Source organism: Leiobunum rupestre, chromosome 7, assembly GCF_980474605.1.
Source record: "Leiobunum rupestre chromosome 7, qqLeiRupe1.1.hap1, whole genome shotgun sequence".
Classification (NCBI taxonomy): domain Eukaryota; kingdom Metazoa; phylum Arthropoda; class Arachnida; order Opiliones; family Sclerosomatidae; genus Leiobunum; species Leiobunum rupestre.
Window position 1 is genome coordinate 8,012,700 of NC_143390.1, and position 25,439 is coordinate 8,038,138.

A 25,439-nucleotide genomic window follows, 5' to 3' on the forward strand; every position below is an offset into this window, starting at 1 on the left:
ATTCCCTAAACCAGCGCGTGAAACTAGTTAACTTCAAACGCTAGTGTGTCCCTTTAAGTAGCGCTTTGAATATAATAAATATTAGTTTCCCCTTGGAAACGAGTGAACCGCTATTACATTAATTAATTAATTGATTATATGAAATAACTTTTTGATATGCAATTTTAAGATTCTCAAACATTATCCGATGATGAGCATATCGCTAATTGTCCTCTGTGGGTTTCCGATGCCTAAGAATGGAGGATGCCATCCTTGGACAAAGCGACATTCGCCAACAGGCGCTTCGAAGACAAAGACAACGCCTCACCCGAATCCCTTCCGACGAGGACTTGAACAACGCTAAAAATAAGGTGAGCTGCCGTTGCCTCGACTAAATGCTGTTACTGTCTCCGCCAAACAGATTTTTGAAACACTGCTTTTTGCATAACCTGTGGGGAAAATTATAAATTTTAAATATCAATGCTCTGGTGTGCTTAGTGCTCGGAATTGTTTATTCATTATCCACAAATTTTCCAATTTATTTAAAAATCGTTGGTAAAAAGAATATCATTTTAACTTATTTAATTATGTTTTTTACGCAACCAAGCATTTATTTGAATAAAATTGGCATTTATTTAAATAATTGTTTGTTTTATTTAAATAATAGGCTTATTCACTTTCGATTATTTAAACATTTTACAATTTTTATTCAACTATTGGTTTTTTAAATAAATATTATTTAAATATCGCCGAGCTTATTTTATTCATGGATAAAAATTAATCGAAATCCGAGCACTAGGTGTGGTATATATTAATTACCGTCACTAGGGGGGTGCTATGGATGCAGACCACATCAAGTGTCACCCTCAGAAGGGGTAACATTCTCATAGTTATAAATATATTTCTTATAGAACTCTTTTTAAAAGTGTCTTTCCCTCCTTATACCCATTCCTTCGAGTGTATATAATATTTACAAAGACAGAACTTGGTAATATTTAATTTTTGTGCAAACAATGTTGATTGCGTCACTATGGGTAACTGCCTGATATTATTACTAAAACTGCTAGTATTAAACCTATATTATTCAGTGGTATACCGCTTATAACCAAAATAATCTAAAATTTATTATTTACCAATTACAAAGAATATTAATGCCAAATGATTAATGTTATTTCATGTTCAGGTGGAAACCAAGAGTTACAGCACTGGTCGACCCCACCCTTAGTGACGCCACATAAAAGCATACGTAATATGCCACTGCACCTTTATTCCATTCAAAAATCTTCACTGACGGTTTGTTTCACCACGAACCAGTAAAAAGGTGGACTACGTTAGATTTTAACCTTTTTATTCATCCTAGAAATTTTGGGAGTCACACTATTGGCTACAAACATCTGTATTTAAGTCAATGGAAAACCTCTAAATTGAGAAGGAATTTTTGGTGTCGGAATTTTAGTCAGCCTAATGTAGCTTTATTGAAATTTATAAACTCGCTCGGTTTGTGCGGATGAAGTTAAATAATAAGTAGTTTAGAAAAATAAAAGGTTGGGGAAAATGACCAATGCGGTTCAGTGATAGCTTTCCGAAAATGGAACAAGTCGTCGAAGTGGGATATTCCACTAGCGTTATAAAAACCCATACCGAGCCTAGAAGAGTTAGGCTCAAATGAATCTGCAAAAATTCCAACCTTGTAGATGCCCCAGAAAAGATCAACCTGATTTTCAACTATTTTTTTCCAATAAACCCGCTTCTTTTATTTGAAAATGCAAATTTATTTTAGAACCTGAGTCTCCGAAAACTTCATTAATTTGCCAATTAATTGCATTATCATATACTTGACACTATATTGTAGCTCCTTTGAACTCCTAAGCCTTGGTTGTTCAAACAGGTTTGTTTACTAAAATAATGGCCGTCGGTTTATCAGAAGTATCTAGAGCTAATTGCGCATAATCGGCATTTCAGATTTGATGACGTCAAATACTACATCAAATATGATGTTAAATATTACGTAGGGTACGGATGACGCAATATCTGTTAAACAAACCATTAGTGAAGAAATAGAGCTAGTGGCATACCTATGAGTAATTATGTTACATATGATAATAGTAGTTAGAGCCAACTGGAAAAGCGGATGAAATACAAGCCCATTAGACCTACATAAAGCTTGGCGGAAGCAAAATGCTTTAATAATAGAACGGTTATGTAGCCGACATTATGAGTGAACGTAACAATTTCAAGTAAAACAGCGGAGGTCAATATCGCGTCCTCGAAGATATTCCTTTGTCTCCTTTTTACACTGTATATTTCTGTAAACACACTAACCTATATTACATAAAATCGATCATATCGATTTATGGATTTCCGTTTGCTACAAACCGTGTTCGTCGTGTTAAAAAATGTTATCGACCATAACACGGGCTTAGCACGTTTTGCCTTTTGTTTAGCATCCGCCTCCCACTGCAGAATCCGTGTTTTCCTTAATGGCTATTGCCAGACAATTCAGAAACTTACGTAACGTTTTCTGGACAAGGTTCTAATAAAAATTATTTAACTAGTTTTAAATTTATGTACAAGCGAGCCGTAAAAAATTTATATAAAGCTCTAATTTAATTCCGCTGGAATAGAGACTCGACAACGGACATATGGTCATTTCAACAATATAGATTTTGATTTCCTTCAAACTATCGACAATAATAATAATATTCAGCTAGGCTAATACCCATACACCACCTTAGCGACAATATATGTAATACACCACCTTAGCAACCATGTATGTATTCCAATCGCTTGATGTTTATTCAGACGTTTATCAGAGTAGCAGTTTTGGGTTAGGTAGGCAAAGAGAGCACGCCAATTTTTAGATTTTGGACTCTTTGAAGGATTTTGGGGCCCTTTTTTTGTAGCAAAATATGGTGATTTATACACAAAATTTCTATTTATTTGCTTCCTGTAATAATTGTCTGTAGAGCTTTAAGAAATTTTAAAGTTTACCTAAAAAAACCAGTTTCCCTTGATTTTAAGTTTTTAGGGTCTTCTTGGTACGTTTGTGCGGATAATAGTGAAAGGAGGATCTATTTTTATTTGTTGGGGTCCCGTAAAAGGATTTTTGTGTCTAAAGCTGGAAATATATAGTAATTCTTAATCGTTCTTAATTAAAATTGCGATTTCTATATGCTCCCTGTAATTAATCTCTGTGGATATTTAAATTATTTTAAAACTAAACCTACAAAGGTTTTGACTTATTGTAAATTATTTGAGACTAAAGGGCCTCATAGTAGGATTAGGGGAACTTTAAAATTTCAAGGTAGGTCATATCATTACTTGCCTACCCTTTGGCGGCGCCACGGCGTAAAAAAATCTCTTTCAGGATTTGCTATTGGTTGAAATGAGTACGTTCGCAGGCTACTGCGGAGTTTTCGGAAAGAAAATAATACGATGCTAAATATACCTTATATTGATTTGCCAAAAATATTAAATAGGGAAAATATGGATTATAAATAAGTAAATATCCCTACGCGGTGTAATTTCTAACTTCTACATCGTTAAAAGGTAAATGTTCAACCGTGTGCGGTATACTCATCCGCGGCTGGGCGCTAACATCTCCGTCGTCGCAAAGTGCCCCTAAGTTAATGCATTAAACGTCGTCCGATGAATTGGGTCTAATGTGGTGCCTTGGGTATTAGAATAGCTGATTATTATTATTAATTAAATTATATTGAAACTGGTATACCGGGTGTTTCAAGAGGTTATGCAAACATTGTAAAGAGTTGTAGGGGGTGAGTTGAGTTAAAAGAGCGCCAGAGAGCTTCCAAGTGTGGCCTACTGGCCCCTGGAAGTAGGCTACATCACGCGCAAAACCAAGCAGCAGGGAAATGCGAACATTAGGGTTTGGGTTCGTGTGATAGGTAAAAAAGGACTTTGTAAGCAAGTCGAGGTAGCCAGCGTAAAAAATGTAAACTTAAACAGTATTTAAAGCCCCTGCTGCTTGGTTTTACGCTAGTTTCAACCCACTTCCCGGTGCTAGTAGGCCACACATTGAAGCTCTCTGGCGCTCTTTTAACTCATCGTATTAAAATGAGGGGAAAAACAGGCGTACTTCTCAACTCGCCCCCTACAACTCCTTAAAATTTTTACATAACCTTTTGAAACATCCTGTATATTGTGTCCACATTGATTGATTTTTATGAACTTCTAGTGGGACAGAGGTCAATACGACAGCTTCTTGGACGCCAGGCAAGGAACCAAAGGACTGCTGAACTTAGAAGACGAAAATCGAACCAGCAGAATGCACGTTCCTCCTGTCATCAAATGCGAAGTAATTATCATCATTTTATTTAGATAATTAATCGGACCACGACGTATTAGCAACTCCTAAAATCCGTTAAATTTAACATGAAATTGTGGGTACAGTTATTTTATTTCAAATCCTCCATTTCACACTCTGAAAAATCTGTGTAGTCTTTTTAGTGTTAACGCACTGAGTTGTTTAACAGAATCTTCGACTATTACTAGGTTGGACTACGACTCTTATATCGGTATTACTATTACCATATGTAACATAAGAACTCATAAGTGTGCCTCTGTTTAACAGTTTTAAAAATTTAAATGAGACCTTGTTTCCCAGCAACAAAGAAAATACGGACTAACGTCGCGTAAAACTGGTTTGAACTTCCTTTCCTCCCTGCCAGAACTAGTTTTGATGACGATAAAACCGTCATCGACTGGGAAGTGACGTCAATTACGTCATATCCTTGCAACAAGGTCTCATTGAGAAAAAGTTCTTTCTGGCACACTTATGAGTAATTATGTTACATATGCCATGACTGGTATAGAGTCGTTATGCCACAGGGTAGAGTCTGACGCCGCCACGCCGGCTTTTCCCTTCTTTTCGGCGCGCCACGCCGCCGCCGACGTTTCTTCGGCGCGACGCCGTACTATTTTCCTATTTTCTAAAAAAAACCCAAGGGCTCTTACTCTAGTCATTATAATTATTGTTCAATGAATGATTTCTAACAGAAATTCTATGAAAGAGTATTAAGAAATATATTTTAGTTTCTGGTCTCTCTTGGTGTATTTACTGTATTATATTATTTTACATGGTTTGTGGGCCTTTTTAATGATCTCGCTTCAGTAGTGGATACAGAAAAACTAAAAGGGGCGCTAAATGACATTTTGAGATATGAGTGTAATCACATAAAATCAAATCACACCGAAGGCTCTAATATTGAGACACGCCGCCGCTGATCATTTTTACATCGGCGACGGACTCTACCACAGGGTTGTTCAAAATGAATTTTGAGTTAAACTAAGTATTTTTCATTTTACATTTTGAGTTTGTAGGAAACTATTTTTAATTTTACATTTCGCATTTTGCATTTTGTGGGTTTGATATGTGGAAAAACATTTTCACAATGTTTTTACTCTGTTTCCATCATCGCAGCTCTTGTAGAGAAAGTTCGTCTGCTATTTACTCCCATAAAATCATAGATGGCGATACTTAGTTACTCACTTATACTCAGAAGCAGACGAACATTCGGACAGTGCCACGGTGCCACCGCTTTATATCCCACGCTTGTTTTGAAATCTCTACGTAATTATTATTAGTAACTTACTAATTAATTATTAATAATTACAAACTAACTGTGGTAACTAATTAATAATTAAATACCACAGTTAGTGGTAAAAGTAAACAGAGTGCATTTGTAAAAACATTTTTCATTTTGAAAAAAACAATTTTCAAAATGTATTTTGCATTTTGAGTTATGGAGAAAGTATTTTGCATTTTGAACAATAATTCAAATATTCTTCCCACCATCTAGATGACACCAGGGTATTATATGTTTATTTAGCAACAGTGCCCTCTACTGAAAATTAATAGAAGCTCGTTAAAAACTAAGAAAACAATGCTAAAAAATTATTATTTTCAGTAACTATTTAACATTATGGTTAAATTTACAAAGTTAATAAATAAGTAACCTAGATGGCGCTCTCGTGCAATAACAACAAAATATGAAGAATTTGGGAGTATTGTAGTTAGACAACTTATACTCTATTTAGTGGACTTTAACCTTTCCCACGTAAAAATATTGTTTAAAATTGCTGGAATTTTTGTTATTGACCAATTTACAAACAATCCAATCAACGCGAGAGGTACCTATAAGTACCGCCTTTTTTATTTCGACGCTAGCGACATCTATGGAAAAAGAGCTACTTCACGTCAAGCCGCCACTTGCTTTAAATGTCGGCTTTGGCTTGAGCGTGATATAAGGCTTAGCGTCCGTAGTACGATGCTCGTTCAAATAATTTTCCGCTAGGAGCGCTGTTGATTGGTTTTTAGGGTGAAGTCTCCCTAAATTCTGTGTGCAGACATTTACTTTAGCATTAAAAATGAAAGAATACAAGCCTCCAATATTTTTTTCGGTTGTAGTGTAACGGAATAGAAGCAGTTGCTGTCGTCAGCACATCGACAGTTTACTCGACTATTTCAATGGACATGGTCGAAAAATTGAGGTAAGTTACGTTATGCGCGTTTCATACATTATCATAAAATAAGTTACACTTAAACGGTTTGATCGCATTTGACCGAAATCCCATTAGATTGAAAGCGATTAACATTGAACCCCATTCGATCGAAATCGTTTAACATTGAGCCCCATTCGATCGAAAATAGCCCAATTGCGCGGTTTAAATCCCATTCTTGCTGATCAAGATGGGCCGTCTACAACGCGACCTAAAGGACAGTACTTAGCCATATCGTACCGAGTATTGTCCCAAAAAAAATTAACCTAACCTAACTTAAATATTGTCTCTAAACAGAAAAACTATTTAAAAATGTAAAAATGTATTTACAATATGAAATCCCAATGAACCGACTTAGCCAAATGGGCTATATTTTGAAATTCTTTCGGTCGAATGGGATTTCGGTCGAATGGGGATATACCTACTCAAACTAGAATGCCGATCGCGATCCTGCCTAAGGTGAAAATTTGGGCTTATTTTTAATTGGACCGAAACCAGCCAAATGGGCAATATTTTGAAATTCTTTCGGTCGAATGGGAATATACCTACAAAACCTAGAATGCTGATCGCGATCTGGCCTAAAGTGAAAATTTAGAACTATTTTAAATTATGACGCATTGGTTAATTTTGAATCATAAGAATTGAAACATGGAGGTACAGCCGCGCTTTCGAACAACATAATTAGAGACTTTTGCCACTACTGCTTTCTAGGATAGCATAGCAGAAGACTCTATTTTAGACATAAATAGGCGCTTAAATAAAATATCTTCAAGGAAATCGCCAAGAAGTAATATTTCCGAGAGACAGGACCTGCAAGTTACTGTTTAGACAGTGCTTGTTGAAATAATGGAAACTTTTCACCTGTAAACAGATTTTCGGGTTTTTTGCTAAACCTTAATATATTTTTAAAAAAAGCTACCTGGTTAAAAAGAACCACTTGTTGCATACCGTACAGGTGAAAAGTGTACATTATTTAAACCAGCATTATATCAAAAGAAACGTGTAGGTCCTGGCTCTCGGAAATATTACTTCTTTGTCAGCTTTCTTGAAGATTTTTACCTCTCCGAGGGGACTTTGTACCCTAGGAAGGGTCTGTCTGTGGGTGGGTGGGTCTGTCTGTCTGTCAGGCCTGCGAACGCGTTCGCATTTTCGAGGCAAAGGGTAATCACTGCGTACGCAGTTTCTTAGAATCAGGGAAAAGGTTTTTCCAAAAGCGCCCTCTTTTTGTCATTGGGTGTAGTATAATTTTTTAATCGGCCGATATTCGAACCCGAGCCCTCTTGCACGACAGGTGAGTGTTCTACCGCAGAACCACGGATACAGTTACGCTTCACTGAAAATTAAAAACTCTTCCGAGGAGAGGTATATTTTGGCTTGCCAACTTGTTCATTGAAGCGTCTATTGAGACAGTTAATCTGATTTCATTTTTTCGAGCTAAACACAGATGTTATCAGAAGCCGATCATAAAGTCTTGGCTGCTCCTTAGAAATGGCGCTGGGAATGTCTGGGACATCTTACCAGGCGTCCAAATCCTCAACCACGTTGTGATTTATGTTATCGTTGGGAAAATAGAGCCTGCCTTACTAAGTCTATGAGCATAGGCTAGTCGAGTAATATTGAAGTCGAGTAATCGAGTTCTTGATTAAGGGGAAATTTTCTCTTATTCGAGTCAAGTAATTCAGAAAAAAACCCGAGTAATATCAAGGATTCTATATGTTAGAAGGCTAGGTAGCCCTCCGGCCAGCCAGTGTTTTCAAAAAGCCGGCAGCGCCGTCGATATTAAGAGAGCCTCTAAACGTGGGACGTCTTGTTTCTATTCCCTCAAGGACAAATTTTGGCGGTGCTTCCTCCATGTTTTGTCCTTGACGGAATCTAAAGACGAATTCTCTATCGCGCATGACCCACCGACAGCGCTGCCATTTTTCGTCCTTCGCCTCATATCCTTCTAACATATAGGATCCTTGGTAATATTTTCAACGAGTCGAGTTATCGAGTATACTTGATTAGGAGCTGGTTTTATTCAAATAATTAGGAAATTAAATTTAAAATGAGTATAAACTAACTTTTAATGCTGAAAAATATTCCTTTAATTTAAATGAACCTGTTTCCACAACTTTAGTAACATTATAGTGACTAGTGGGATATAAAAGACTAGTATACTAGCCTACTAGCCTAATTATAGTAATTAATAAAAATATAACAATACAATATACATTAATTTTATTTAAAATTATTAATGTACCGTCTGTCCGTATATTACTTAGGAAGTTACGACTCCTGAGTCCTAACGCCAGCTGACATCTGAACTCGTGAAGTGCCACTCCAAACCAAATCAAACTTAATAACATTGTTTGTGGGTACCGTTTATTACGTCCACCCCAAAAAGTGGCAAAAACCCCTCTTTGAACGTACAAGGAGACGACCTGAGGTGTTACACACCGATTTCGTTCAAACTCGGGGGATTGGTAGACTTGAAAATTCCTAAAGGGAATTTATTCAATGGGCTACGGTTTTGCCATGGCAACGAAAAATGTTTTTGACAACATAAAATAGAAATTTTTCTATTGAAAATAACATGGTATTTTGATCGATTCCTCCCCCCTGTGAAAAATTTAAAAAATTTAAACCAAATGGGTGAAAATGAACCGATATGGCTTAAATTGGAAAAAATGTGAGTAAAAAAATACAAACATTGAAAAAAATATTTCAAAATTGATTAAAATATTTTTTTTTTTCAAAATTTGAAAAAAAATATAAAATTGAAAAAATATTGATCAAAAACAGTAGTTTCGATCAAAATTCATAGGAATTGACGGAAATTTATAAGTTGTGTAAAATTGGATTAATGTATAGATAAATTTCAATTTTTTGAAAAACCAAGTATTTATTTTGGTCAATTTGATCAAACTTGACCAAAATTTGAAAATAATAGTTCTAAATTAGCCCAATTTTAAAGTTTTGTAAAAATTATATAAAAATTAACTAAATTCGACAAACTATCTCAAAATTGTTTCAAATATTTTTTTTCAAAATTGAAAAATGTTAATAACACTGAAAAAATTATCAAAATCAATAGTTTCGATCCAAGACGATCAAAATTGATACGAATTTGTGGAAATCTATAACTATAAGTCTTAAAGTTTGTCCTTTTATTTATTTATTTGTATGTCATGTTCCTAAAAACTCGAGAACGGTCAGTTCTAGAGCTTTGAAATTTTAACTCAATGTTCCTTAGCCTGATTTCCAACTAAACGCGCCTAATTCCAAATACCTGACATGGTTATTAATCTAATTCAATTTTCAGTTTTATTTTACTCGACTTTGGACTTTCACCTCTCAGCTGGAGGTTTTGACGGGAAGGGCTTCTCTTAGTCGCCCATAGGGGAGCGTCCATAAATTACGTGAGGGGTTTAGGGTAGGGAGAGGGTCGAGCTGAATCTCACCCAATCTCACGTGGGTTTCGGCAAATATCACGTATTTTTTTTCCCGCAAACGTATTTACACTAAAAATTCGAATTCTGAAAAATCTCACGTGATATTAGGGGGGATGTTGAAAAATGTCGCGCATTTAGTTAAAATTTTCCTACTTTGTTGTTTAGTCTTTATTTAGTACCATTGATTCGGAAATATAACGCTGTCAAAATTATATTGTCAAAAAGTAAAAGATTTGTAAAAATATGTATAATTTAAAATTAGTAAAAGGAATTCAAATGATTTTTCAGTCGGTCATTTGCATTTAAAGTCGGAATAGCTCTCCCAATTAACGTAGTGTCTAATACATTTCCCACAGCTACTATCCCAGTTGAAGACTCTACAGGGGAGGGAGGAGGACGAGCCAAATCTCACGACATCTCACTAAGGGGCGCTCCCTAGCCTCTACATTGACGGACCGGTAGAAGGGGTCGAATTTGGGGGCTCTTCAACGGACTCAACAAAAGTCATTTGGGAATTAAAACTCGAGAATTGTCAGCTCTCCCAAAAGTTATTAGGAAGAATCATCAGAAGGAAATAAAAATACGAAGTTTTCTGAAGATGGTTTTGTTATGGTACCGTACTTTTATTAGGTACAAATCAAAAAGACCCCTGGCGAAGCCGGGTATTAAAGCTAGTTTATTTATAAAGATAAATTGCTTTTTTATATTATTTTCCAAATTTGGAAAATAATAGATCAAAATTAGCAAATTTTTAAATTATTATTATTATTATTGATTTTTTTAAGAAACAGTGTTATATAAAATTGTTTTATTCGTTGTCATTAAACGTTTCTCGGTTTTTCTAATTATTGTTTTCTCATATTTTACCTTTTTAAGTACGTTATATTTACACAAACATATTTATATAAAGTACTATAATACTATATACAGGAAAGAATTAGTTCGTCATTTCCGTTTTCTACCAACCAACATATTTTTTTACTAACAATTGTAAATTTAATTAAAAGTAACTTATTCGCTGGTTTACTCAAGTATAATTGAAATATTTACGCGTTTACCCAATTTTATTTGAAATAATAAGTAATGTTTCCCAATTTTACTTGAAGTAACTAATATTTATTGGTTTTACCCAAATTTGTTCGCTTTCATCCGTATTTAATTGTAGGCATCTAAAATTACCTATACAAGCCCGAAATCGTCAAAATCGCTGTCATTTTAGCGAATATTCTTTATTTTACCCAATTTGGGTCATTTTTAACGAAATCTCTTTATTATTACCCAATTTTAATTTTTTTTTATTTTTTCTCCCAATTTGGGTCAATTTTAGCGTAATTTCTTTATTTCACCCAATTTAATGAATTTAACCCAATTTGATTTGATATAAATAATTGTTAATGAATTTCACCCAAATTTATTACAAATAACTTATTTTCTAAGGTGTATATCATCCAAATATTTAAATTTAAAATGTTTTTACCCAATTTTATTTATTTGATAGAAATAATTTTTAATTAATTTCATTTATTTTTTTATTTATTATTTATCAAGTAAATAATATTTTAGAACTTTTAGAACCAAAACAACTACGGATATAGATTGGAAATTAATGCGATTTTTGATTGAAACTACTGATATTTTTTATACTTTTTTTTACAAAATTTAAAGATTTTGCTAATTTTGATCTATTATTCTATATAAATAAATTTCCATTAATTCCTATCAATTTTGATAGTTTTTGGATCGAAACTATTGATATTGATAATTTTTTCAGTGTTATTAAAATTTTTGAATTTTGAAAAAAAATATATATTTGAAACAATTTTGAGATAGTTGGTCGCATTTAGTTTATTTTTATATAATTTTTTACAAAACTTTAAAATTGGACTAATTTAGATCTATTATTTTCCAATTTTGGTCAAGTTTGATCAAATTGACCAAAATAAATACTTTGTTTTTCAAAAAATCGCAATTTATCTATACATTAATCCAATTTTACACAACTTATAAATTTCCGTCAATTCCTATGAATTTTGATCGAAACTACTGTTTTTGATCAATATTTTTTCAATTTTATATATTTTTTTTAAATTTTGAAAAAAAAATATTTTAATCAATTTTGAAATATTTTTTTCATGTTTGTATTTTTGTATTTTTTTTCTCACACTTTTTCCAATTTAAGCCATATCGGTTCATTTACACCCATTTGGTTCAAATTGATCAAAATGTGCTCAATTTTGATTTTTTTCGTCATTTTTTTACAATTTTTTATAATTTTGGTATTTTCAATTTTTTTAAATTTTTTAAAATTTTTCACAGGGGGGGGGGGGGACCCTCGGAATCGATCAAAATCCCATGTTATTTTAAATAGGAAAACTTCCATTTTATGTTGTCAAAAATATTTTTCGTTGCCATGGCAAAACCGTTGCCCATTGAATAAATTCCCTTTAGGATTTTTCAAGTCTACCAATCCCCCGAGTTTGAACGAAATCGGTGTGTAACACCTCGGGTCGTCTCCTTGTACGTTCAAAGAGGGGTTTTTGCCACTTTTTGGGGTGGACATAATAAACGAGTAATAATTCGAGTAATCGGGTACCCGACTTTGCAATTTTTTGGTACTCGATAATCGACGAGTATTTTCCAATTACTTATTCGACTACTCGACCTCAAACAAATGCCGAGTAATCGATGATGTTCGAGTACTCGCACAGCCCTATCAGTGACGCCACCAGGTTATAGCCTTGTTTTAATTTGACTCGGTGGGCGCACAAATCCACTTGACGGGGTTCCGAAAAAGTCTAATCAGTTCAATTTGTGGGACCATTTCGCTGCCTTAAATCCAATACCAGTTATCTCAAAAATTTATTTTGGAAATATTAAAAAATTGTATTGAGCAATACTTTTTTAATTATTTATTAATTAATCTATTTACTTCGTTTTGGACCTAATGAGAAAAATATTATTTCTAAACACCATATAGGCCTAGTCTAGTTTACTAATATGAAATGGACAATAATTGAATTGAAAATAAATGGCATACTTTTTTCAGGTTAACGGACCAAATAATTCCGGATACCAGAACAGCCGGCAGCCCATTGCCAAGCATGGTCGCGCAACCTTTGGTCAAAGGAAAAGTCAAGTACATTGACTTGAGCATTGGGCCTTGGCAACAAGTTGGACAATTTTTTGTGGGTAAGTAACAGTAAAACTTTAAAAGAGAGCTTAGGCGATGATTGGCAAAAGTTCATTTTAACCAGAAGTCAAAAGCAGGAAAGACACTCAAAATTAACACAATGAGGACGATTTTTTACTAGGACTTTAATAATGGGTTTCAACTATGCTGCGCTTGGGCTTTTGCAAGCACGAGCCCGACTCATTTACAAACCTTTTTCGATGCTAAACAATTATGAAAGTGTCATCTGCTAATGGTGATTTTCACGGCCAACTTTGATCACGCGCTGTTCGCGCTACAGCGGCCAACCCATTCGATGAAGTTTTTATGTTAACCTATGAGCAAAAGATATGTGTATGGTTTGAGCGCCTCTAGCGGCATATTATTTTTAGAATAGTTTTTGCATTGAAGCCAATATAAAAACGAGTGTGGCGCTAAACTCCTACAGGTTATAGGACAGTTTATAGGTGGACATTTTTTGGTCACGGAATTTCGAAGAATGGGTTGGCCGCTGTAGCGCGAGAAATCAAAGTTGACCGTTGCTTTAGCCAGATGCCGCGTTGTGATTCTTAAATATTATAAGTCATTAAAATTGATTGATGCTATTTCTTGGTTACTTTTTTGTACATGTGCAGGCAATTGGCCTAAGTAAAATTGAATTTTAATATCATTATATTATGGGAAATCCGTACCGGGTTTTTTGGGAGCGTCCATAAATGACGTGCGGCGTTTAGGGGGGGGGCTCGAGCTGAATCTCACCGAATCTCACGTGGAGGAGAGGGGGGGTTTCGGCAAATATCACGTAATTTTTATTCCGCAAGAAACAGTGTAAAATTGAGATAAAACTGGGTTAAATTTTAGTAGTTCCTTAATACTTAAAATTTAAGTATTTAATTGTTCGATTTTCTCACTGTGATTCTAGACTACGTTCTATCTAAAATACTAGTCTTAACTAGTCTTAAATATAAATAATTAAGCAAATTATGTTTTGTTTTAAATAAATCCAACGCAATCAAACACAAATTAACGTATTTACACTAAAAATACTCATTTGAAAAATCTCGCCTTCCTATAAATTCCTTAGGTTTTCTCGTGTAGTATATAACCCGAAAACATTCCGTCATCGTGTACCCTTCTTCATCCTATATTTAACTTTAATTTATTTACTGTTTTTCGATAAGAATCCTTATTATTGCTTAAGCAAAGCTTTTCAAAATATTGTGCATGGTTTAATCTAGGCATACTTTCTATTACTCATATTAATTTTTAGTTGATTGGTAATATGTATGCACGGTTAAAAAAAAGCGAAAAATAGTTTAAAAGTAAAATAAAGCAGTTTTTAAAAAACCTGATTTAAACCAAAAGAACCTGGTTTAATAAAAAAAAGTTTTTTTTTGGGTTTTTATAATAAAAACATTCAAAACTAGTTCAAGCCAAGGGGTGCTCACGCTTGATTTGAAATGGTAGACCTAAATTTTTTGCCTTTGTTTCAAGGGTCTGTCACCGACGTCACGATTTTAAGAAGTTGTTTTATGTCCTCGGACTATATTTGCTCTGACTTTTGCCGTACCCAAGCAATGTATTTTTGATATATTTTTTAGCATTCTTTATTACGCCTGAGGCGCTAATCGAATGTGTTTGTGACGTCGTCGTCAGACCCTGTCACTTTCATCTTGTCTCCTATTTGAAGGTTTTAAAAAGGGTGCGCGAGCACACCTATATTAGCGTCTCTAGCAACCTTGAGTTCAAGCTACTCTTTTATATGGACCTTGTAAGGGCTGGTTTTCAAAAAGTCAAAAACGTCGCTTCACTCAACTTAGGGACGTATAAACGTTTTGAGGCGCGTAAAGAAAAATGGATTATGACGGGTGTTAGTGGAAACCACGCATCCGGGGCGTAGCATCTGGGTTGACATGTGGACAATTTACCCCACTGAAATTTAGACTGGGGAAAAACCTATGTAAATGGCTTAGTGTTATAAATCTGGTTAACACTTAACTATTGAATACATAATTTATGAGCCAACATCGAGGAACTGATCACTTAGAGTCTGCTTGTACACCGATTACGCAGATTATTCAGCCCCTTGGTTAGAGTTAATGGTAAAAATGCTGAATGTCCGTATTGAAATATTTTGTTTTTAAAAATTTAAGATATTTAATAATTTCATTGTTGCAGTTGAAACAACGCCGCCTGATATCACTCTGGGAGTTGATTTCCTCAGGAAAACTCAGGTACGCTAGTACTTCAAAAAATTTCATTTTAATGGGACCAGACGCTTATAATATATCTCTTAAAAGAGAAGTATTCAACTAGGCTATAGCCCGCGTAGGGATAGTTACCTGTTAATAAACCATATGTCTGAAGTGGTATTTAACAGGTGATAAATAATGTGGTAAATAACGTTATATAAAATAGGGAAAGTGGTAAATAATGGTAGGTTATGGAAAATAATATATTTCCATGAATTATTTTCAGTATCTAAAATTACATTTATGGAATTAAAACCTTTAGGGTTTAGAACAGACTTGTGGAGTATTTAAAATAAAGCTTACGATCTTCTAAAGTTGATATATTCCGTTTTTTGAATGATTTTCTTAATCTCACACACAATATAAATCAATATTTATCATTATTTACCATCGGAAAAAGTGGTATTTTTGGAACGCTGTTCCATTATTTCAACAAGCACTATATAAACTGTAACTGGCAGGTCCTGGCTCTCGGAAATATTACTTCTGGGCGATGTTTCATTTCACTAGTAACCAGGGTTGGACATAAGGCACTAGTCACGGCATTTGTTGACTACTAAAATTAATAGAAATCTGGGGGCTCACTAGTCAATGTGACTAGTGAAAAAATTTATCTAAATATTCATAAATAATGGCGAATATGGCGTATCATAAATTCATCATTCATCAATCCCATTTTATTTAAAACAAATTTTGATCGGCTAAAGTCATGTAACTCAAGTTATAATAAACTTCTGTTTTAATTCTGACGGGTAAAGCAAAATATTGGCTTTCCCCCATTTTTACCCCCCATAGTCAGTGACTTCTAAAATAAATTAAGTTAGTCAGGCAGACTATTAAAAAATATCCTTATGAAGCGCCACTAGCTTCAATTATTCTTGCCGCTGGCTCGCGGTAGATAATAATAAAATAATAAATAATAATAATAATAATCAGCCAGGCTTAAGTCATCAAGCGACTTTTGAAGCCATTACTAAAGGTGGTCGGGTTACAATGCGTAGGAGGGTGGTGACAAGCCCTGCATACCACGCGTTCGAGCACCGACTAACGATAACTGTTTCGGTTCGTACGCGTTTTCAAAAAAGTTCCGCCAGCCATCAAATACCAATTTTGGTTCCAGAAGTACTTTATTCCCAACTCAATGGGGTGAACTGTCTGTAAGAGACACAAATCCTACCGCGTGGTGCAAAATTTGAACTCGTGAACCTTTCCCTTTGGCATTCCTCAGAGCTAAATGGAAGTCAATTCGTTCAAAGAAGATTTTAATAAACATCTCACTGCGTAATTTAGAGGGAAATCCCCTATTGTAGTAGTGCCGATGTTTCTACATGTACCTCCAAATTTCAAAACACTTTATAGTTCCTTTGAGATCGGTTACTTTTAGAAATATTTTATAAAGGAATATTTGACGTCAAAGACGTCAGAATTTTCTTTTTGATAAATCAAACTTGCTCGACCAGCTTACAACGGAATGTTTTGTATGTAACGTATTTCTACATATTTTTAGAGCATATTGAATTTCGAAGAGACATCTCTTCAAGTAGGAGGAATCAAAGGAACCCGGGTGCCGTTCCTGACGACCAAAGACGTGCTGGCGTCCTCGCGCCGAGCCACGGCCAACACCCGAACCGGACTCAATGGAATCGCCGGCTTGTTTCGATGATTGTTTTAAAATTTACCATTTTTTCGCGAAACAAATATGTTCACCCCACCTATAATAGACGGGTTAAGCACGCGCTGGACCACGCGTAGGAGTGTTACTGTAGCCTTATTAGCCGCAGACTGTTTGCCTTACACGTTTCACCTACGCGTTTTCTAGCGCGGGTTTCACTCGTCATTTATATTAATACTTTTATTAAATCTTTGTAAATATATTAATATGGTATTAAAGTTTTAATAATGTCTGCACAACTATCTTTCAATTACTGTTCGTTTCAGCTAGAAGAACGCAACGCGTTTTAGGCTTAGTAAATTTTGAAACTTTTATTTTGGAAATTGGTTCTTTAAAAGTTTAAGTAATGGTAATTAACTATTGTTTTAATCAAATAAACTGGAATCCATTTAATTTTTTAATTTAAAAAATTAATTAACGCCAGTGGCCTTTAAGGGGTTGGAGTGTGCAATAACTGGTGGCTTTACCGGAGAGTCGGGATCCGGCTCTTGTAAACCATAAGGCCGGTGGCGCACTGGGAGATGTTAGCTCTGATCAAATGGTCCTATCTCCACCTACGACTTCGCTCAGGTATGGGCTGGAATTCGGCTCAGGTTAACGGAGAGGGTCCAGGCAAACTTGTCGCCTCGGATGATTGGGTAGCCTGCTGTGGGGCGGCGGGTTTCTGTATGAGGCGCAGTGGTCCCGTTTCCCGGTCTTTTGGGGCAACACTGGGTGTCCGGTGCCAGGTTATGTGGACCGCTGTGTTCCCGTCGTTCCCCTTTAGGAGCTCTTTCTGAAGGGTGTGGCTCTCTACCTATACGTAAGTAAGGGGTCGGCTAGAGTTGCTATAGCATCCGCTCTTATTCCCACTGCTGTGTGCGAAGTGAGGGGTTGGTCGTCCCATTATTGCACATTCTGCTGGGTTGAGCGGCTTGCGTCTAAGGTGAGACCATCAGTAGTAGATTCCATGACGCTTTATTTTATGTCTTCCCCCGGTAGCCCCCCTCCCGCCCTTAAAATGCTTTGCCAAAAGGGCGTACAATGAAAATTGAACTCAAGAAAGAGCTAGGGCGTGTAAAGGTTAGTTGCTTTCTCCTTGTGTGTTTGCAGCTCCTAGGTTTCAGGCTGTCGATTAAGTTGTAACACCCACTTCCTGCCGGAAATCCGCAAATATTAACTCCATAGTTACCGTGGTAACCAACTATGGATAAGACCACGGCCAACTTTGACGACGGGCTGCACGCACAGCAGTACGTCATCAAAGTTGACCGTGATAGGGCAATACAGTGACAGTTGGAGGTTACGTACTGCAAATGGGTAAACGCTTAGTTACAAAACCGACTAGACGTCTCAGAATTGGAATCTAGGGACCGACGTTCCATATTATCTTGGTAATAGCATGAATATCTAACTGCATTAGGAAGTCTAGCCTCAGTCGCTAAGATGGGAGGGGCTTAGATATTATGACGTTGGTCACGCGCCATCGCTCAAAAATTGTACTGAAGGGAAACGTTTTGAAACTTCAAACTGGAAACTTGACTAGCTTTTAGTGCCAAGGCTTAGCGCGAAATTTACTTTCTAAAATTTTAATACATCTTTTTGATTGAACGAAAATAGGTGTTCTGATTGGCTTCAAGTATTAATTTAAAAAAAATTATTTTTCAAAATTAAAATTGAAAATATTTTTTTATACCTTTGAAGAAAATCACCCGATAATAATTAATTTTTAACCTTAAAAGGATTATAATTTTATCTAGATATTTAATTCTTTTAAATATAATTTTTATAATTTTTTTATAGCCAAGCCTATTTTATACAGGCTGTTGTTTTGTTTGCTCGAAAAAGTTATTTTGTTTAAAAACTTTGTTTTCTAGAAAGTTGAAATTTTTATGGTATACATGCCGGGGGACACTTGCTGACAAAATTTGATCGTTTTCGGATATTATTTTCACGTTTTTTAAAAAACTGAATTATTCAACGCTAGGTGCTGGAATTAATTCGTCAAGGGGAAACTTGTAGAACGTTATCGAAAACATAAGAATATCGTTGGTTCGAAAAAATTAAAAGAATTTTTCACTGAAAAACACTTCTTGAAAAGGTGACAAGCTGGGCCAGCTAGCATAAAATGTGTCATAAATGTGCATAGTGTCCTAAATTAAATTTACATTTGTAGGAAAAAGTCGGAAAATTGTTTAAGTTAAAGGTTGGGAAGAGAAAATAATTAAAGAAGATATCGTTTTTCCAAATACGTACAATAAATAATTTCCAAAAAGAATCGGAAAAAATCAGTTTAAACAAAATGCGACGAAAATTATAAAAATGGTTTAAATATTCTACCATCAGCTGCGGTACAAGTTTAAGGGCGAACAATCAAGTTGTGAAAAGCATGTTGAATCATTTCTGGGGTGATTTCCCAGCAGGCGCTTATAATTCGTTGACGAAGTTCTCGCGTTTCAACGAGAGTGGCGTATACCATGGACTAATTAACAACAGGGACGGTCCGGCCCGGGGAAAAAGTAAAAAGAACAAGCATCGACGCACTCTAGCGGTACTCGCGGGCATAACAGGAAATTCTTGTATAGGCTGGTGATTCAAAATAGGCGGGGGGAGTAAAATAGGGCAAGAAGCTTCCTTGGAATGCTTGGAATTTAAAATTTTAACCACGAGATTACCATGCAGTGCTAATATTTTAGTCTTTTAAATGAATCGTCGTAAAAATTTAGAATGTCGAGCTTTTTCAATCGTACAAATAGTAAAATATTCTGCTTACCGTCTGAAAGCAATTCCCAAATTTGTTACGGTAATTATTATTATCATAATATAATATAATATTATTCATAAATATAAATGATTGTACCAAAAGTAAATATGGGGAGAAAGTCTATCACTGCCTTCAGATTTTACCTTCCACCATGCTTGACACCCTTTTTGAACAGCTAGTGATCACGTGATATTTCTAACCAATAAGGATAGCACATTACGCGCGAAGTAGTGCATTTGTGGTATTCCGGTCCGCGCTCAAGATGAAAATTTTGAATTTTATTCCCTGGCAACCATGTCACCGCCTCGCGATTTCAAATAGTCTCTCTGTCAAATGCTGACCATTATTTCCTTCGAAAACGGTTGATTTTAATTAATAATTACTATATCAATTGTAAAATAAACAAAAAAGCTCGTAGCTATAGCTATTATTTCAGTTAAACTTGCCAATTGTTAGGCCCTAACATCGTAGATTTACCAATTAGTCCCGATCTCTGCTCTTAGATGGCGCCACGCTATCCACGATTTAAGCGAGTGTTATTCTAGTTACGGTTTATTTCTTTTCAAAAGTCATGTTATTATTTTTAAAATGTCGCATTTTAGTTTCTATGATATATTTACTTTATTTGGGAACTAAATTAACCAAATTATCGAAAGCAAAAGTTTAATATTCACGTATTTTATAGAGAACTATTTTTCATCGTGGCGGAGTACAACCGATACCTTTGTGTCCCTGTAAAGAGGCGAGGGGGAAGTCTTTCCGAAGCCCAAAAATTTTACCCCTCAAATAAGACGTCGTGCGGCTGGATCCAAGTGCCAGACTTTCTCCCCCTATTTATTTTTGATTGTACCAAGGCTTAATAGTTGTTTACCTTTTTTTGATGATGAATAATTTCCGAGATAATTTCGAATCTATCTTAGAATCGGAGGTGGAAAAAATATCATGTAACTATACCAATTATACTAAAATAATAATTATAATTATAGTTATTTAACGTGATAACATGGATGGTTATGAGAGACGTTTGGGGTTGCCTTTGTAAACAACAATCTGAAAATTCAAATCACAACCGCTAAAACCGTTAAAAATCTGTTTCCTGTTTATGACGTTGGAATCACCCGGATAAAAAATATTTGCCTGGCAACGCTGCTGAACGCGTTAACACTTTTTTTGGGGTCTTTATAGAGAAATGTTATAGATCTGGGCCGTCCCTGTTGTTAATTAGTCCATGGTCTAACGATGCAACACTTTTGAAGTAGCTAGTTTAGCAACTACAACGACTCAAGGCTGCGTTCGAAAAAATATTAGAAATCACTGTACAGTGTTCGCAACTTAAAACAGCAGGCTTTTAATTCGGATTTTGATATTTATAGTTTCGCAAATCATTTTAGGGGCTGTTCGGGGGCCCTTCATCTAGATTTGGGGCCCCTACAAGCGAAAAAAAAGTAGACTGTAGCCTGCGTAGCCTACCCCTAACCAGAACCGGAACCGACAAAGCGCAAATTTAACAACCGGAACCGAGATAGTCCGAAAACATGGAACCGTTGCATCCCTAATATCTATACAGGGTCTTTTTTTTTGCTCGGAAAAGTGTTTTTTTTTTCAAAAACTATTTATAGTACCGATTTCAAATTTGGAAGGTCAATTCTCTATACCGGGGGACATCAGTTTGAGAAATTTGAGCGTTTTCGGTAATGTTTTTCACCAATTTTGAAAAATTATTTTTCGACCACTAGGTGCGAGATAAAAAATTTCTATTATAAAGTTGTAGGCCGTCATCGAAAACCCTTAAAAATTGTTCACTCAACGAAAAACAACTTATTTATCAGTGAAAATTCGAGCTTGAAAAATTTACAAGTTGGTGAAGCCAAATTACGATTGTTTGAAACGATAATTGAAACCGAATTACCTAATCCAGTTGAAACTTTGGTTAAAAAAACGACCGGATTTAAAAAACACGAGGCTATAGGTCAATCCTAAACATGCATTGGGTATTTAAAGGAAAACTTTGGGAGATTATTATCAGTGTTTGATAATATTTCGAACAATGCCTCGTTATTCAGTAGCTGAGCGTACCGAGATAGTTGCCATTTACTATGGAGAAGCAGCGCAAAACCTTAGAAGAGTGACTGAAATCTTCGCAGAAAGACATCCAAATGGAGCACCATCTGTAAATACAGTAAGACGAGCAATTCACGATTTCAATCAATTTGGTAACTTGCAACCTAGGTTTCGCGGATTGGGTCAACCGGATTTAGACTTCGAGAACAATGTACTCGCGTACTTTGTGGCATATCCTCGTCACAGTTGCGCTAACGCCGCTGCTGATTTAGGTTGTTCTGCAAATCGTGTGTGGAAAATTCTTCGTAAGAATCGCTATCACCCATACAGAGCTACGCTCCACCAAGGACTAATTGACGGAGACCATCAAAGACGTTATGAATTTAGCAACTGGTTACTAAATGCTGTACAAGAAGATAGACAGTTTTTGCGCCATGTTTTGTTCTCCGACGAAGCGTCATTTTCTAGAGATGGGCCCTTTAATCATCAAAACAGCCATCTTTGGTCTGACATCAACCCACATTGGGGTTTTGAATATCATCACCAGGTTCAATTTGAACGGGTCAATGTTTGGGTTGGACTTGTTGGAAACCGTTTGATTGGTCCCTTTTTCCTGCCGACGAACCTCAACGGCCAAAGGTATTTACATTTTCTACAGAACGAACTGAGTGACGCAATCGACGACCTTCCATTGGCTGAAAGACGTCAGTTGTGGTTTCAGCAAGATGGCGCCCCTCCGCATTTTTCCCGGCAAGTAACTGAGCACCTCAACAACGAGTTTCCTGAAAGGTGGATAGGGAGAAATGGTCCAGTGCATTGGCCAGCAAGGTCACCTGACCTAACACCGCTGGATTATTTTCTCTGGGGATTCGTTAAAGCAAAGGTATACGCCACGCCCATTGAAACTAGGGAGGAACTCATTAGACGAATAATCAGTGCTTGCCGAGACGTCACACCAGAAATGGTAGAGAAAGCGTTTGAGAACTTAATTGTCCGCGCACAAACCTGTGTTGCAGCCAATGGTGATATTATTGAAAATGTTTTGTAAAAATTTATGTGAATAAAATATCTGCATTTAAAAACCAAACGTGTACATTTTTTCAAGTGTGAAAACTCTACTACGTTTGTATTAGACTTGTTCCCTTTTCAATTATCGTTTCAAACAATCGTAATTTGGCTTCACCAACTTGTAAATTTTTCAAGCTCGAATTTTCACTGATAAATAAGTTGTTTTTCGTCGAGTGAACAATTTTTAAGGGTTTTCGATGACGGCCTACAACTTTATAATAGAAATTTTTGATCTCAAAATTGGTGAAAAACATTACCGAAAACGCTCAAATTTCTCAAACTGATGTCCCCCGGTATAGAGAATTGACCTTCCAAATTTGAAGTCGGTACTATAAATAGTTTTTGAAAAAAAAACACTTTTCCGAGCAAAAAAAAAGACCCTGTATATATAATATATATATATAAAGGGGCGCAAAATCTTACGCGGCGTGGGGGCGCTACTAACCCAAGCTCCGCCACTGCATCGCATAGCATCGCATCACATTAAATCACATCGCATTACATCGCATCGCATTACATCACATCGTATTACATCGCGTTACATTGCATCGCATCGCATTACATCGCGTTACATTGAATTGCATCGCATCGCATCACATTGAATTACATCGCATCGCATTACATCGCGTTACATTGCATCGCATCGCATTACATCGCGTTACATTGTATCACATCGCATCTCATCACATTACATAGCATCACATCACATCGCATCTAATCGCATTGAATTACATCGCATTGCATCGGATCACATCGAATTACATCATATTACATCTCATTACATTACATCGCATAGCATTGCATCGCATCGCATTACCTCGCATCACATTAAATCCCATCGCATCGCATTACATCGCATAAAATTGGATCTCATCGCATTACATCACATCGCATTACATCGCATAGCATTGCATCGCATCGCATCGCATTACATTACATCCCATAGCATTGAATCACATCGCATTACATCGCATAGCATTGCATCGCATTACATTACATCCCATAGCATTGAATCACATCGCATTACATCGCATAGCATAGCATCGCATCGCAATACATCACATAGCATTACGTCGCATTGCGTTACATCGCATCACATTGAATTACATTGAATCGCATTACATAGCATTACATCGCAATAAATCACTTCACATCGCATTACATCTCATTACATAGCATCGCATCGAATTGCATTGAAGTACATTGCATCGTTGTGTTCCAACTAATTACCGCATGACATTTACGAGAGTAAAGGTAGTTGATTTATGATACATGAAATTATTATTATGGTTTATTCAATGCATAAATTTATACAGTTTTTTTTTATATATATCTTTCTTTTTTAGATGCATTGGTTATCCCCACCACATAGGCTTTTCGCGTGTGCGTGGTGGAGTATTACAAATTGAATACATTTAATACATTAGTATTTACAAGATGAATGGCGAGGTAAACATTTATAGATCGTTCGGTCGACTGCCCCGTTCCAGATCGTGCAGCCGTATTTATACTACGCGTGATCTAGTGATGCGATAAGAATAGCCACTACGGGTTATCTAGTGATAACTATAGTCCAGTTGGTTTTTTAGTTCGTTTTTATATACACAACATCTTACGTTAACGCAAAAATTCATCAATAGTTTTTGAACCAATTAATACAGACACTGAATTAATATAGCAAGCACGCAAACACTGAAACATTTGGCATAAAAGCCACTGTGCATGTGCGAAGGTAATGCAAGGAGCAGCATAGCATTGATTGTTTGTGGTGATTTTAGAAAATACCTCCATGGTTACTACAATCATCCTACATTATTCTACTTCATTGCTACAAGAATTAAATTAATATGAAATAAAAATTCATAATTCAATTATTATTAAATACAAATTAAGAATAGAATTAATATGAAATGAAAATTAATAATTCAATTATAAAAAATACAAATTAAGAATAGAATTAATATGAAATTAAAATTAATAATTCAATTATAAAAAATACAAATTAAGAATAGAATTAATATGAAATTAAAATTAATAATTCAATTATAAAAAATACAAATTAAGAATAGAATTAATATTAAATAAAAATTAAGAATTAAACTAATATTAAATAAAAATTAAGAATGTAATTAGTATTAATTAAACACTAAATTAATATTTAGAAATTAGGAATGGAATCAGTATTAATTAAACATTAAATCAATATCACATATCGTTATTTTGATACAGTACTTTTTTATTTATCCAACCTTAACATTTCTACCAGGTTTTCAAATTTTTATTTCTAAAGAACGAATAAATAGATACCGATCTGATCTGTTCTTTTCCCCCAGATAAGATATCGCAACTGATATGGGAGTCGGTTGGAAGCACTAGTCTAATCGAGTGTTATCTTTTTAATTTTTTAAAATAAAATCTTTTTGAAAATTTCGAGAATTTATTACTGACTTTGATCTAATATATTGCCTATTAGAAATCGTTTAGACATAAAGTGTAGTACACCAAATTAAAGCTTACTTTAAGAGCATTTTTATGAATGTCT

General features: G+C 35.3%; 1 protein-coding gene across 1 annotated transcript; it reads left to right on the forward strand.

Annotated features, from left to right (window-relative positions):
* The first annotated feature begins 225 nt into the window (after nucleotides 1-225).
* Nucleotides 226-17,138, forward strand: LOC149934335 (nuclear receptor-interacting protein 3-like). Its single transcript, XM_090154458.1, has 6 exons — nucleotides 226-350; nucleotides 4,175-4,294; nucleotides 6,407-6,489; nucleotides 12,979-13,121; nucleotides 15,280-15,335; nucleotides 16,861-17,138. Exons 1-6 carry the CDS (start codon nucleotides 237-239, stop codon nucleotides 17,014-17,016), a joined length of 672 nt encoding a protein of 223 aa, XP_090010584.1. The 5' UTR covers nucleotides 226-236; the 3' UTR covers nucleotides 17,017-17,138.
* The last annotated feature ends 8,301 nt before the right edge of the window (nucleotides 17,139-25,439 follow it).